We start from the raw sequence: 15009 nt of genomic DNA, 5'->3' as shown, positions 1-15009 counted from the left end.
GATTTGTAATTGTCTTCTTTGGAAATGTTTTCATAGCTGCCAATCACAATTTGACATACATGTAGTAACATTGTGAAACAAATAATTTGCGATAATCTCTGTCTGCCATGAACAGTAATTAAAGCGTTGAATAAAATGTGCAAGTTTTCCCATGGCATGAACAAATTGACAGAAAGGCATTGAATGGGTGGCTGCTATGAGAACTGTAACTGATACAGGTGTTTGTTCACATCTGAGACTGGTATTGATTTAATTGATTTATTTATGTAAGTTACAAATATGCCCAGGTGTTGTATGTTACTGTAATGGTGTTGGCCTTTAAACTGAATTGTGAAGTCTGATTGCTCCCTGTTGGTCTTTGTTCATTTTAGCCTCTTTCTGGGAAAACTGGGCTTAATGCATGTGCATAAAGTGTCGTCCCATTAGCCTGTGCACTGTTAACAGGCTAATCAGGGGTCAACACATACAGCCTGAACTGGATTTTTGTGTGTGAATCATCCTGTAAATGAAAAATTCCATATATGTGGAAAGTGTTGTTTCTGGCACGATTGGTCTTTGCATTCTGTACAGGCTTCTATGAGACGATGCTTAATGCATTAAGCCCTATTTTCACAGAGCAAGACTTATTTGGTCTTGATACTGGATTGCAATGTTGATTGCTCACTGCAAGTCTTTGTTCATTGGATACAATGGCAGCTTCATAGAATGATATACATGTAGTCAGCGATTTTCCTCCTTCTTTATAAAGTATCGGTAAACGGCACTTTCCCAATTACGAAAAAAATACTAATTTCCCAATTGCTGCCCTTAAATTCCCAATTAAAGGTAAAAAAAAAAATTTTTTTTTTTTTTTTTTTAAAGCGATATTAGTTAGTTTCCCTTTGCAGCTCTATAGCTTGAACCTAGGTTTATATAATATTGACAGCTTGGAAAAACTTGGTTATCAATTTTAAAGTATTTGGGAGCAAAAAATCAAATACACCAATTTCCCAATTTGAGGCTTTCACGACTCGATTTTTCCCAATTTTGAGGTTTTCACGACTCGATTTTTCCCAATTGGACCGGTACAGGTACTTTTCCCAGTTGGACAAAGAAAATCGCTGCATGTAGTAGAAAGTATAAAAAAGTATAAGCTGCAAAATCATTTATGTATACAAATGGTGGTTGTTTACTTTTGTATATTTAGCCTGCTGATAAAAATCTTAATACTTAATCATTCTACTCTGGACCTCTTGGTGTGATTAGCCCAAAAAATGGCTTGTATCAGACACTGATTGACTGGAGGGCCTAAATAATTATTTCTTAACATTTTCTTACATTCATAACTTTTCATATTTAGATTCTAAAACAAAGCTTTTGTGGTCTTGTTTCTGACTACAATAAATAAACTTTCTCTATTTTACAGGGGAACCTTGGTTGCAATTTCAGCGTTTCTGGATGCTTTCCAGAAGATTGCGGACTTGGCCACAGGGTCTCGAGGTAACATTGTATTTCCAATTCATGCAGCGCTGTTGTTGTTTTTTACGGCCTTGCTGAAAGGGCCAGTTCTCTTTGTTTCTGGAATTTTGTGGATTGAAAAATGAGTTGCACAGCAAATTGACATTCTTATGACTTTCTAATAGTGTAATGATAGCATAATGGCATTATTTTGATATATAATAAATGTGTCCCCACCCCCCTGTAAGGCCCTGGAGGCATTTATTAAGAATACTTAGTATGTGCACAATTATTAACCTACATGTTACTGGACTGTATTAATTCCCTGTTTCAACAGGTGTTCTTGAACATAAATCCCTTAACTGTCTGTGAAACATGTGATTCACTTATGCCCTTAATTACCTTCAATTAATTAATGGCTGACCATTGTGCTCATGTTTCCTGTTGTCTGTTTGAAGTTAGTGTTGCAGGATGGTCCACTGGTCAAAGTGATTAATCAGTGTTTATGTTGTTTATAGACAACAGGTGTACAGAGTTGATGTGAAGTCATTTGTGAAATTTTGACAAATGGTCAGGCATTGTGAACAAAGATTTGTGAAAAAAAAACAACAATAGGGCAAGATCTTAGATCACAAAAGTTACATGTGTATGGTTTTGTTAATAGGCGTAGGGTGGAAAACTAGACCAGTCAACATGCAATTTCTAATTAATTGTTATTTTCAGTTAATATTTTTTCTACAACATGTATTTAAGCATGTGTTATATCCCAGTGAATAATTGAACTAATGTATTAAATTTATAATGATTTTCACACTTGTTTGGGTTAACCAGAACAGATAAGCTAAGGGGGGGGGGGGGGGCAAAAAGGAGCAGGGTGCATCACCCAGCTATATGTCTCAAGATCTTTCCCATCTTTTTTCACCAATTTAGGAACGGGGCTTGGGCCCCATTTGATTTGGAAAAATGGGTCATTTAAAACCAAGTTGTTGTTTTTTTAGCTCTACTGCCAAAGGCAGAAGAGCTTATGGGATGGCATGGTGTCTGTCTGTGTGTGTGTGTGTGTGTGTTAGACATTGTCTTGTTTATCCGATAAAGTCCACAGTTTTCATCCGATTGTTTTCAAACTTACTCAATGTCTTTATATTAATGAGGACTCGAACCCTATTGATTTTCAGGTCACTGGGTCAAAGGTCAAGGTCACAGTGACTCGAAACAGTAAAAACTTGTTTATCCGATAAAGTCCACAGTTTTCATCCGATTCTTTTTAAACTTGCTCAGTGTCTTCATATTAATGAGGACTCGAACCCTATTGATTTTCAGGTCACTGGGTCAAAGGTCAAGGTCACAGTGACTCGAAACAGTAAAAACTTGTTTATCCGATAAAGTCCACAGTTTTCATCCGATTCTTTTTAAAGTTGCTCAGTGTCTTCATATTAATGAGGACTCGAACCCTATTGATTTTCAGGTCACTGGGTCAAAGGTCAAGGTCACAGTGACTCGAAAATAGTAAAAACTTGTTTATCCGATGAAGTCCACAGTTTTCATCCGATTCTTTTCAAACATGTTCAGTTTCTCTATATTAATGAGAATTCGAACCCTATTGATTTTCAGGCCATTGGGTTAAAGGTCAAGGTCACAGTGACTCGAAATAGTAAAATGGTTTCCAGATGTTCCCCTGCGAAATGTTGTTCTGCAGTTCACGAATAATTCGTGAACAGTTCATGAACTGTTCGTGAACTGAGTTCATGAATTGTTCACAAATAGTTCGTGAACAGAAAATGAGCCACGTCTGTGAAAAGTTCTTGAAATTTTAGTTCATGAACTGTTCATGAACACTAATGGCATGAAGTGTTCATGAAATATTCTTGAAACCTAATGGCATGAAGTGTTCATGAACTTTTCTTGAACCCTTATGGCATGAAATGTTCATGAACTATTCATGAACATCAATGGCATGAAGTGTTCTTGAACAGTTCATGAACAACACAATTATATAAAAATTCTTCAGGGTTTTGCTGTTCACGAACAGTTCATGAACATTTTCCTTCTATTTTTCAATGGCTCATTTTCTGTTCACGAACTGTAAGTGAATAGTTCATGAACCATAGTTCTTCAAGAGTTCATGAACTGAGGTGGCATGAAGTGTTCATGAACTATTCATGAACAAGAATTTGTCAATTTATGCAAAGGTTATCATAAGTGTTACTAAAGCTCAACAAACAGGTCAGGGTAAGAAGAAACAAGTCTTGTTTTAGCACTTAACATATTGATAGCAACAATTTTTATAACAATAATTTAAATATAACACTAATAACTGAGATACAAGTGGTTTGATAATACTCTTTAAATTTCATAATACAAATTTGCACTATATGTTCATGAATAATTCATGTATTGAAAAGATTATGAATAGTCTCATTTTCAGTTCAAGAATCATTTACTAATCAATGGTTTCCCTGAAATGGTTACACTTACAGTGCCAAAGAACTTGAAATGGAACCAATGGCTGATCAGTTCAGTCGGTAATTTATTAAAGACTTACATTTTCAAATATAACATCAACCATGTGCCTTCTGTTTCAACTTCCAGCTGTGCACACAATATTCTTTCTTTGTAAAAACAGCAATGCAATGTACATTGAGTTCTTGATATCATCTTAAACTGTTCTTGAAATAAGATGTCCTTAAAACGTTCTTAAACTTGTCTTTTAAGTCTTCCAAGAACAATGACAGATCCTTTTAAGAACATATTGGATTCTTAAAAAGTCCATCATACGTTCAAAAACATTGTGTAGACCTGTTTAAGAACATCAGAAGGAAACATGTTGTTCAAAAAAGTTCTTAAAGTGTTCAAGAATAGTTTAAGAATAATTCAAGAACAGGAAAGGTCCTTAAAAAGTTATTGAAGTGTTCCTGAAGGCATTTCTTGAACAGTTCTTGTACAAATGTTCTTAAAATTCTCTAGAACAGGTCAAGAACTCTAACTTACAGTGGTGAAAGTACTATGCATATTCATACTAACTTCACAGGTTTCACAAATCTACAAGATTTGTATGCTAGACATTTCAATATTACTTTCAAAAATATGAATGAAACATCTAGCACAAAGGAATTCATGAATTATTCATGATGGATCCTTAAAGTCTGTCTCAGAAAAGTCATTAGAAATACTTGTGCATGAAATGTTTATCACTAAGTATTTATGGTTAGATGAAGAACTGTTCATGAACTTTGAAATGTTCAACAATAATTCATAAACAGTTCATGAACATGTCTTAAGAACAGTTCATGTCCAAAAGTTCATGAACCAAGCTCAGGAACTTTTTCAGAACCGTTCATGAACAGTTCTTGATTGGCTTGAAGTGTTCATGAAATCATGAACAACATTTCGCCGGGGTTAACTCAAGAATGCTTAGGCCTAGGATCATGAAACTTCATAGGTACATTGATCATGACTGGCTGATGACCCCTATTGATTTTCAGGTCGCTACAGTACACTCCACGCGTTTTCCCCAAAAAACGCGCTCCCTCCGCGGGTTTTTTTCTGCTAGCGATTGTTCACGCGGCGTTGGAAGAGCGTGGTGAACTCGATAAAACGCTCGGCGTTACGCCACGTTCCCTAATTTCTTGCGGTGTGTATTACTTTAGGCTAGTCGGTAAATGCAGACACTTTCCGTTCTTATCAGTGATCGCCGCGCAACGCCGCGTTAGCAGTGTGCTACTTGGCATGCCAAAAAATAAAAACATTGTTATAATAAATTGTTTAAATACTGTAGTACATGTATAAAAAAGATAATTGTATAGAAAATTAATACGTATAAAAATTATGTTTTTTAATTCACAGGTATGTCTACAATATGAATAAGTCTAATATAATACATTTGACAAATTAATATTTAAATCATAACACATATGACACAAGAATAAATGTTCCGTAAAATTTCCAAATGAGAATAATAATTAGTAATCCGAAACACACTACGATTTTTAATTGTTAACACGACGTTTACAAATGCTTCCAATATACAGTTATATTTCCCGACAAAAGCGCGCGAAAATTATGCTGCAGTGTACAAGGTCAAGGTACAATGTATACTCCGGCAAAGCGTGCGTGTATTGATTTTTTTTATACAAACTTTGTAGCGCAGAGAACATTGAATTTTGTTGATTTCGGTTTAAAGTTTCTTTGAAATTATATCGCGAATAAGTTGATATTTCCTCTAAAATAATTTCAAATCGAACACGCCGAATCTTTATCGTTACGGTATTTTAGCAGAGTAATTATTTTAACACTAATTGTACTGTAAACTTATTAAAGAAGACATCTGGGCGGAACTGGATTTTAAGTGTTTGACGTTATGAAAACACGCAAAGCTTGTCTACTGACCTATTGTGTAGACTGCTGTCTGCGGTGTTTTGACAAAAGGGATTAACATGTGTGAATGTCACTCTGCCGATTTGGTTCATAATTACTGGTAAACATTGTTTAGAATGTCGACGCAACAAGAATACAACTGTGAATATTAAATGCAATTATCAACTCAATAGTTACCACCTTTTAACAATCAATGCAATAACCTACAAACAAATAGAAAATCAATGCATTAGCGAGCAGAGAATTGACTTTGTTCCGACAATTAAAACCATTCCTTATGCATTCGTTGAACGTGTTTTCTTGAGTAAGTTATGCCTTTAGACAGGAAGCGGCTTTTCTTTGATTACGTCAAACTGTCAATTCACACAGATTTGCGAGATTTTTAGGGTCCTTGGTCATTTGTATACATGTTCCAGGGTTTTTTTTGGCCCGATTTTATAGCCGAAATTCGGCTATGTTCCCAATCCCAAGAATTATACTTTTTTCCCAAAATGTGGCCAAAAATTCCCAATTTCCAAAAAAAAAATTTTTTTATTTTATTTATTTATTTTTATTTTTTTTAGAAAGAAGTGTCCAATGCGTATTTTATCTCAATTTTAATTCAATTACATCTAACAAAGTATTTTATGATTTTTTTCTTTTAATTTGAATGATTATAAAGAGTTATATCAAATTTAGTATTTCCCTCATCAGTGGACTTTTCGTGAGGAAAAAAAAGGCCAATGAATTTATTTTCCCAATTTCATGGAAATGCCGATAAAATTCCCCAATTCCAAAGCCATGGGCTATCTTCCCAAAAAGTGGGAAAAAAACCCTGTGTTCAGTATAGAAAATCACCTGCTAACATGAAAACTTTGGATTATATTATCAAAATAAAAACAATGTTGTAAACTGTGTTTATATTAATTGGTAAGTATTAGTTAAAAGACGACGTTTTGTGTGTCGTAAATCAACGAGTTTTCTATACAACAACAACTACTTCTACAACCACGTCTGGATCGATCTATCTTGGTTGTTTTTTTTTAATTGTAAATATTATACTACATGTACGTGTATGTACTTGTAATAAATGTAATTTTAGTTATCTCGTAAAACGCGGACTTTCCCCCGCATTGCCAACGCCGAGGGCCGCCGCGTCGGCTTATCAGTTTTGCCGATCGTTAACCGCCGCGTCCAAAATCATGCAAACGCCGCGTATAGCGGGATTTTCTTAATCTCCCTCCAGGTCGAAACCCGCGGCATATGGAGGGAAATTGGGGAAAACGCGTGGAGTGTACTGTAGGTCAAAAGTCAAGGTCACAGTGACAGTGTTTAAAGCAGTAGAGTGATTCAGGCCCTCATGGAGCTGTAAAGACAGATGAACTTATATTAATGTTGTGATTTATTTATAAGTTTGGCCATGTTTAACAGAAAATTTGTCATGATTGTGTGTTGTTTTGAGTTTATAAAAAAAATGTTAACATCTCGCAAAAGTATTGTTCAACATTTTTTCTTAATTTATTTTTCACAATAAAGAAATAATACCCAGGTCAGGTGATTATATATGATGTTAAGTCCAGAAAAATAACAAGGGAAAACACAGTTTTCAAGTAATGTAATCTGTGATGTGTCATTGATATATTTTATTGATAACATTAAGAAAGAACATACATGTATTTGAAGGCTGTCTGCAATGTGTATACAGTTTATAACCACAAATATTACCGCAAAAAATAATGTTATTGACTAGATAGGTCTATTAACCCTTAAAGCGCTGGAGCTGAATTTTAAAGGCCTTTGCAAACAGTTTGGATCCAGATGAGACGCCACAGAACGTGGCGTCTCATCTGGATCCAAACTGTTTGCTATTCTGATAGTATTCTTTGAAAAAAAATGAAGAAAATGCTTATTTTAGAAATTCAGCAGACGACATTTTAGCAGAAGACAAATTACCCAGCATGCAAAGGGTTAAAAATGAAATACTTTCTTAGTAATGTTAGATTACCACTCCTTTATAAGTTTTAGTAATTTCATCAGAAACTCCTTGCGTTTCATATCGTCTTGATTTTCCATTTGTATGTATTACAATAATGTCTGATCTTCGTACATTGTATCTATTGGAAAGAAAATGAATAACATTTGATATGATTATATAAAAAATACATTGCAGGAAAAAATTGTTTAATAATGTATTAAAGCAAAATGATATTTATTGCCTCAAGTTATTCATGAAGTTCTTGTTATAGCAAGGACTGACATGGTTTTATGTGACAGTCAATTAATGATGTCAAGTTTTTGCTAATATATTATTGTGTTCAAAAGACCTGGTGCATCAAATCGTTCACAAAGACTAATAAATCTTAACAGGTTTATGTCATTAATGAATAGTTTGATAAACACATATATGTGCAATAAATTATCACATAATGGAATTTATAATGTTCTTTAACGAACTGCCTGAGTGTCGTATCACTTTTACGTAGGAAAAAGTGTCAACAAAACATGTGTTGCGTAAATCTGAACACACCTAAATTAACCACATACATGTCTCATAATACATGATTTTTGTGCACCTCCAGTGATTATTGTATTTCTTTATCCTACACAAATATTTGTAGTTTTTTGCCATGGTTATGTCAGTACATTATTAGTAATACTCAGTATATTTGTAAAAGCTACAAGTGGTTTATGCTTGGCAATGGTGGCAATTTAAGTATTAAATATTTTAAATGATCTGAAGATTTTTAATAATTTACTTGAACACATTTTTCCTTATAGATATATTTAAATACATTTTGATTAAGAAAGGAATAACAGGCCAATATTATAGGCAGGGCTTTTTTTCCTGACTTTGTGAAGCGGCCCTGGCCCCCTTACTTTGTGAAAAAATGAGTCGCGAACTTTTCAAAATTGTGAAAAAATGAGTTGCAATCTTTTCAAAATTGTGACAAATTGAGTCGCGAACTTTTCAAAATTGTGAAAAATTGAGTCGCGAACTTCTTAAAATTGTGAACAACTGAGTCGTGAAATTATTAAAATTGTGAAAAACGGCCCATTTTATAAAAATTCACGGCCATGTTAGGTTTGTGAATTGTCCTTTTCAAAATTGTGAAATGTCCTTCCACGGCCACTCATAAAGGAGGAAAAAAAGCCCTGTTATAGGTCACATCTGGCATGATTGCATGTTTTATTAAATGATGTGAGAATAAGTTACAATTCTGATTATTGTATAAAAAAAAATTATGGTTGAATTATTTAATTTATCTTGGGATTTATATTTGTATGCTCATACGGAGGCATTTATTGATTTCACATGTCTGACCATCAATCTTTATGTCCATATATCAGAATGTCTTTTTGTTTGGAGGCTTGTGATTTGAAGTATTCTTTCAAAACTTTATGGTTGATCTCACTCAAATTTGCACAGTTGAATGACCTTAATGTGTGCATGTAGATAATTTTGAAGAATCTTGGATTGTGGGCTGGGACAATATATGTATCCCGGAAAAAGCAACTTTTTGGAAAAACCCACTTATCTGCTGGTACAAATAAACATGACCCATTGATAATCCTTTCAAAACCACATACCGTATCAACTGTTATAATTTAAAGTAAGCTATCATTGGTAGATTTAATGGACAAGCGTTGTTTGTACCGGGGTGATTAGCGTTTTTTTCCAAACTCGTGCTTTTCCGGGATAGATCTATTGTCAGCATATTAATTATTATTCAATTATATAAAATGGCCTTTGCTACTGAAAACGTGATTAATTTAATACATTATTTGTTATCAAAACCACATACTTCCCCACAAAGAATTTCTTTCATGAACCACCAAGTTCAGATCTTCTTGTTTGTTTACTAGAAAATGTATGATAAATGCTCTATTTTATTACATAAATTCAAAAAAACTTTGTATTACATGTACATTTTATACACCTTACAAAATATAGAAATCAAACATTTTTATCAGTGACTAAGCTGTTAGTATACTGCTTAAATACATTGTGGAAATGTGTTGAAATCAGTGTTAACCCTTTGCATGCTGGGAAATTTATCGTCTGCTAAAATGTCGACTGCTGAATTTCTACAATTAGCATTTCTTCGAAAATTTTTCAAAAAATATCAGAATAGCAAACAGTTTGGATCCAGATGAGACGCCACGTTATGTGGCCTCTCATCTGGATCCAAACTGTTTGCAAAGCCCTTCAAAATTCGGTTCCCGCACTGAAAGACTTAAATACAATGTGGAAATGTGTTGAAATCAGTGTTAACTATCAGACCAATCTGGTTGAATGTTAAATGGGAAACAGAATGAAAACATTACAGAAGCTTATCAGATGCTGATAAAAATGGTACAAAACTGTTACACCACTTATTGAAAACATTCTGGATTAAAAACAGGTGTTTTTTTCCGATTATGTTAAAAACACTTATCAGACAGAAGAAAATACACCCATAACACATTGGTTGACTATTGTGAGTTTGTTGTATTTTGGTAGCTGCATGTTCATTATATGAAGTTTGCTCTTAACCCATTTATGCCCAGTGGACTCTTCCATCCTTCTAAATTGGATCAATTTATTTTCAAAATTAGGGGTGTCAAGTATATTTATTTCTATATTTAGAATATTTCATAAAGAAATTCATTTAAGCAAACAGCGCAGACCCAGATGAGACGCCGCATTATGCGGCGTCTCATCTGGGTCTACGCTGTTTGCAATGTCCTTTTTTCAGGACGCTAGGCATAAATGGGTTAATTGGTGACATACATAAATTATATTTATATACAATATGTACAACACACTAATAATCTTTTTGTAATAATATACTCTGCTGTAAAACCTTGATAGTTTAGCCTGTTAGAAATCTAATATGGAGTTATGCAATTAAGAATCCCTTAATTGGTTTATAATAACCTTTGAAGATGTTAGGAAAAATATATGGGCAATAAATGGTACTGGTTGCATCATTGATTTAATTTCTTACATTTTATTGAACGTTTGGTCATTTGATACGCTTTTCATTAAAACTTGTGTACATGAAGTTTGAGGTAACTGTTGAACAATGTGTTGTTATAGCAAATTATTGTTTCTTTACAACAGCGAATTCACATTACCTGATCATTGTGTATAAATAATTTCTGGTGTTTTACTGTAAAAATAATAACCTTTCCCTTACAGTGACTAGAATTAATGATACACTTATTGCACTTTTATTTGCTATTTCTTATGTTTGAAAGTCACAAAAAGCTCATTAAATGGACTGTTTTTCTGTGGTTTGTTTGAATTGGTTTGTTTGATCACATTGTGAGCTGAAAGATATTGATGATAGGGGAAATAAATGGTGAAAAATACATATACTGAATTGTTTTTATCTGCTGAGTCAGATAACAGAAATATGTAAAATTCACTGACCATATACTTATGAAATAGGGGGGATTCTGAAAAAAAAACTATTTAAAAAAAAGTTTCACAAATGGGGAATATTGTGCAAATCTTGGACAAAGGGGGACTTTGACAAAATGTAAACTAAATCTTATCTTTAATAACAACAGAAATACAAACCCACTTTAATTATGATACCATTTAAATACAATAATTGAAAAATCACTGTGTCAGAAATGTTTATACATGTAACTGTGGTAAATTGTGGCGTACTGTTTATAATATTATCATGTTCAATAATGTATCATCCATAAGTGCACGTAGTATTTTATGTGTGTATATCAATAAGCTGCATTGTGGGAAAATGGGACTTGACTAATGAATGTTTAGTGTCATCCCAAGACAGTCTGCAGGTTTTTTTTGGCCTGATTTTATAGCCGAAATTCGGCTATGTTCCCAATCCCAAAAAGTATACTTTTTTCCCAAAATGTGGCAAAAAATTCCCAATTTCAAAAAAAAAAAAAAAAAATTTTTTTTTTTTTTTTTTTTTAGAAAGAAGTCTAATGTGTATTTCATCTCAATTTTAATTCAATTATATCTAACAAAGTATTATATGATTTTGTTCTTTTAATTTGAATGATTATGAAAAGTTATATCAAATTTAGTATTTCCCTTATCAGTGGACTTTTCGTGTGAAAAAAAAGGCTAATGAATTTATTTTCCCAATTTCATGAAAATGCCGATAAAATTCCCAATTCCAATGCCATGGGCTATCTTCCCAAAAAGTGGAAAAAAAACCTGGTCTGTGCAGTCTAATTACAGAAACACTTTTCACTTTTATGGTATTTTTCATTTAAAGGAACAAAAATCCATTGAGGGGGAAAGTGTTGTCCCTGCATGATAAGCCTGTGAAGACTACACAGGCTTATCTGGGACAACATTTTACAACCATGCATTAAACTCTGTTTTCCAAGAGCGAGGCTGAAGTTTTTTGACATGGTTTTGTGCAGGTACACATACATTTGAGCCGTGCTCAGTGTGAAAAAGGGGGTTTTTAATGCATATGCGTACAGTGTCGTCCCAGATTAGCCTGTGCTCTTTGTACAGGCTAATTAGGGACTACACTAGTTCCGCCTAAACTGGAATTTTGCTAAGAAGAGACTTTCTGTAAACTACCTTAAAAGGGGAAAGTGTCGGCCCTGATTAATTAGCCTGTGGGACAACAATTTAGGCACATTTATTAAACCTCCTTTTCACAGAGCACGGACCATTTATAATTATGTTAACTTGTGGTGAATGTCCATGAACACCAATAATTCACCATGCATTTTTTCTGCTAGTTAAATTTATCCTGCTTTACAAGGACACACTAAACAAAAGCAAATCGTGCAGCCCAACATGCAGGAAACCTTATAAGCACGTGCACATGACTGTGCTCACTGTGGTTTGTTATATCTAAAGTACCAACTTCCCCCTTTTTGTCAGGCTTCAGGACGTTGAAATTTGAGCCTCCTTTTCTCGTTTTCAAGTGTCCACTAATAAGAATGCCTATTGCCTGTTCTTGAAGTTCGTTGCCTGTACTTGAAGTTAATATGCGTAGCATATGGATGTAGTTGACTAAGTTATTGTTGATCTGTTATCCCTTTCCCACTCAGAAGCATAGTAAAAATGGCTATGTGCAACCAGCAGAAAACCAGAACAGCCTGCTAGTAACTCGCAGTCTGTTCAGGTTTTATGCTGTTTGCTTCTCATCAGTATCTAAGGGTTGGAAATGAAACCTTTAAAACTTAAATCTTGTAAGAAAGGTCTTTTAAAAATTAAAATTCTAAGGGACTACAAATGTTGTGAAGTCTGATTCAGAAGACAGCAGTGCATATAAACCCTTTCAGTGCGGGAACCGAATTTTAAAGGCCTTTGCAAACAGTTTGGATCCAGATGAGACGCCACAGAACGTGGCGTCTCATCTGGATCCAAACTGTTTGCTATTCTGATAGTATTCGTTGAAAAAAAAAATAGAAGAAAATGCTAATTTTAGAAATTCTGCAGACAACATTTTAGCAGACGACAAATTTCCCAGCATGCAAAGGGTTAACTGTTGCTGCCAAGACATCCTGCAGTCTTGGTGGTCAAGGTTGAAGGTATTTAAGGAAGACATGCAAGCCAAAAAGGATCATTGTGCAGTAATCGTGAGACCTGGAATGCTTCTAGCTGTTCTTTTGATTGCCTTGTTGATACTGTATTGGAGTATTTCAAATGGGATATCAGTTTACATTGTTGACTTCATGTTTTGTAACTGAACATATCACCCGTTTGTGCAAAAAGGTACCATGTTACATTGAAATTAGATGGCACATGATACCTTATGGCACCAATAGGGCGATATCAACCGCCATAATGATACACCAAGTCAGCACTTTTGTTCACTATGAGAGAAATAAGCACAGTGTTTATTAAATAAGACCAATGATTATCCTGGGAGGGAGATTAGATTATATTGATATGTGATGTGTGCTGAATTGATTTTCCTCTGGAACTGTCATAAGGGTTTGATTTGAACACTCATAGTGGGAGCTAAAATAGTAAACAAATCATTTTACTATATATTGACGTCTATGAGGAAAACCGTTAAATATCTTCTTTTCTAAAACTGCAAAGCCCATAGCTTATTGTAATTGGCACGTAGGGTGATATACTGACGCCCTCTAAAATGTTTTTATAGACTAATGTATTTTTGTTATTATTTTAAGAAAATAATCTAAGCCCTTGTCCTTTAATGCAACTTACGGACACTAAACCAAACATAGTGGTTGGGATTGCAGCAAAGATTTGTTGCTATGTTGTATTTTGTTTCTTGAAAAGGTCTCTTAAATGGTTTGGTTTAAGACTGAAATGCTGACCAGTATGGAAACCCTAGAACTATAACTCACCAATCCCAAAATCCATTAGACAAGAAGTGGTTGAAGTCCCACAATGCAACAGTGCTGTCTGGTGTGATTGAAGGATTATATGGGTTTTAACGCTAGACTGATTTATATGGCTTCTTCTGGATGAGCCAGATACCTTAGTTATGTGCTAGCTGCCCTGATTTATGGCATTTTCACAGGAAATAGGGATGATTTGGTAATGAAGTTGTCCAAAAAGATATAACATCCCTGTGATGGTCAGTTTATCCAATTACTGTCTTATTTGTGAACATAGGCCTGGGGTAATGGTTATGGATTGTTAACTAAAATAAAATCTGTTATAGATTTAATATGGAGAGGAAAAAGCAGGGTCCAAAGCTTTATAGAGTATCAAAGCATTATCTCACATCAACCAGTAATCTAAGAAGTCAAAGACTTGGTGTTAAATAGTTTGGTTCATGAATTAATGAATTTTATTGAAAAGTTTTATTGGGAATCAAGAGCATAATTTTGGTCAAAATGGTACAAAGCTCAAACCATTATAATGTTCATATAATCTGTTGCATCATAAATATCCTGAATGAAAAGGGAGTATTTATGACAAAAATTCTGAAATGGAATCATTTAGAATAGTGGCAAAGCTTTTTATTCAATTGCAAGTGAATATTTCTGGAATATTGCTCAATAATGATCCAGTTTTCTAGATTGATGTTTAGTATTTGCTGCAAATTGATGGATCTGTCATTTTATTTACTGGCCATATAGGGACTACTTCCACTGTCTGGAATGTTTTAACCAGTCTGTTGGAGTAAAAGCAGCTTCTGATTGGCTGATTTGAAAATCAGTTTGGTTTATTACAGAAGCTGATTTGCAGGAGTGGCTTTCTCAGACACTCCAGTGTTTTGGCAGTGATTGCACATTACTCAACAG

The 15009-nt window shown here is 34.1% G+C and overlaps 2 protein-coding genes across 8 annotated transcripts in view; both read left to right on the top strand.

Annotated features, from left to right (window-relative positions):
* The window catches only part of LOC127844692 (uncharacterized protein HI_1625-like), a 331821-nt gene that overhangs the window by 35058 nt on the left and 281754 nt on the right, over nucleotides 1-15009 (top strand). The gene's annotated exons all lie outside the window — the stretch shown is intronic.
* The window catches only part of LOC127844681 (protein MTSS 2-like), a 104438-nt gene that overhangs the window by 18650 nt on the left and 70779 nt on the right, over nucleotides 1-15009 (top strand). For all 7 annotated transcript variants that reach the window (XM_052375104.1, XM_052375100.1, XM_052375103.1 and 4 more), the window contains exon 3: nucleotides 1406-1479. In XM_052375104.1, coding sequence (XP_052231064.1) covers nucleotides 1406-1479 — 74 coding nt within the window. The remainder of the gene's footprint in view (nucleotides 1-1405; nucleotides 1480-15009) is intronic.

Source organism: Dreissena polymorpha, chromosome 9, assembly GCF_020536995.1.
Source record: "Dreissena polymorpha isolate Duluth1 chromosome 9, UMN_Dpol_1.0, whole genome shotgun sequence".
In the NCBI taxonomy this organism is placed as follows: domain Eukaryota; kingdom Metazoa; phylum Mollusca; class Bivalvia; order Myida; family Dreissenidae; genus Dreissena; species Dreissena polymorpha.
The sequence above is the reverse complement of the archived record's forward strand: the minus strand, read 5'-3'. Positions and strand labels throughout refer to the sequence as shown.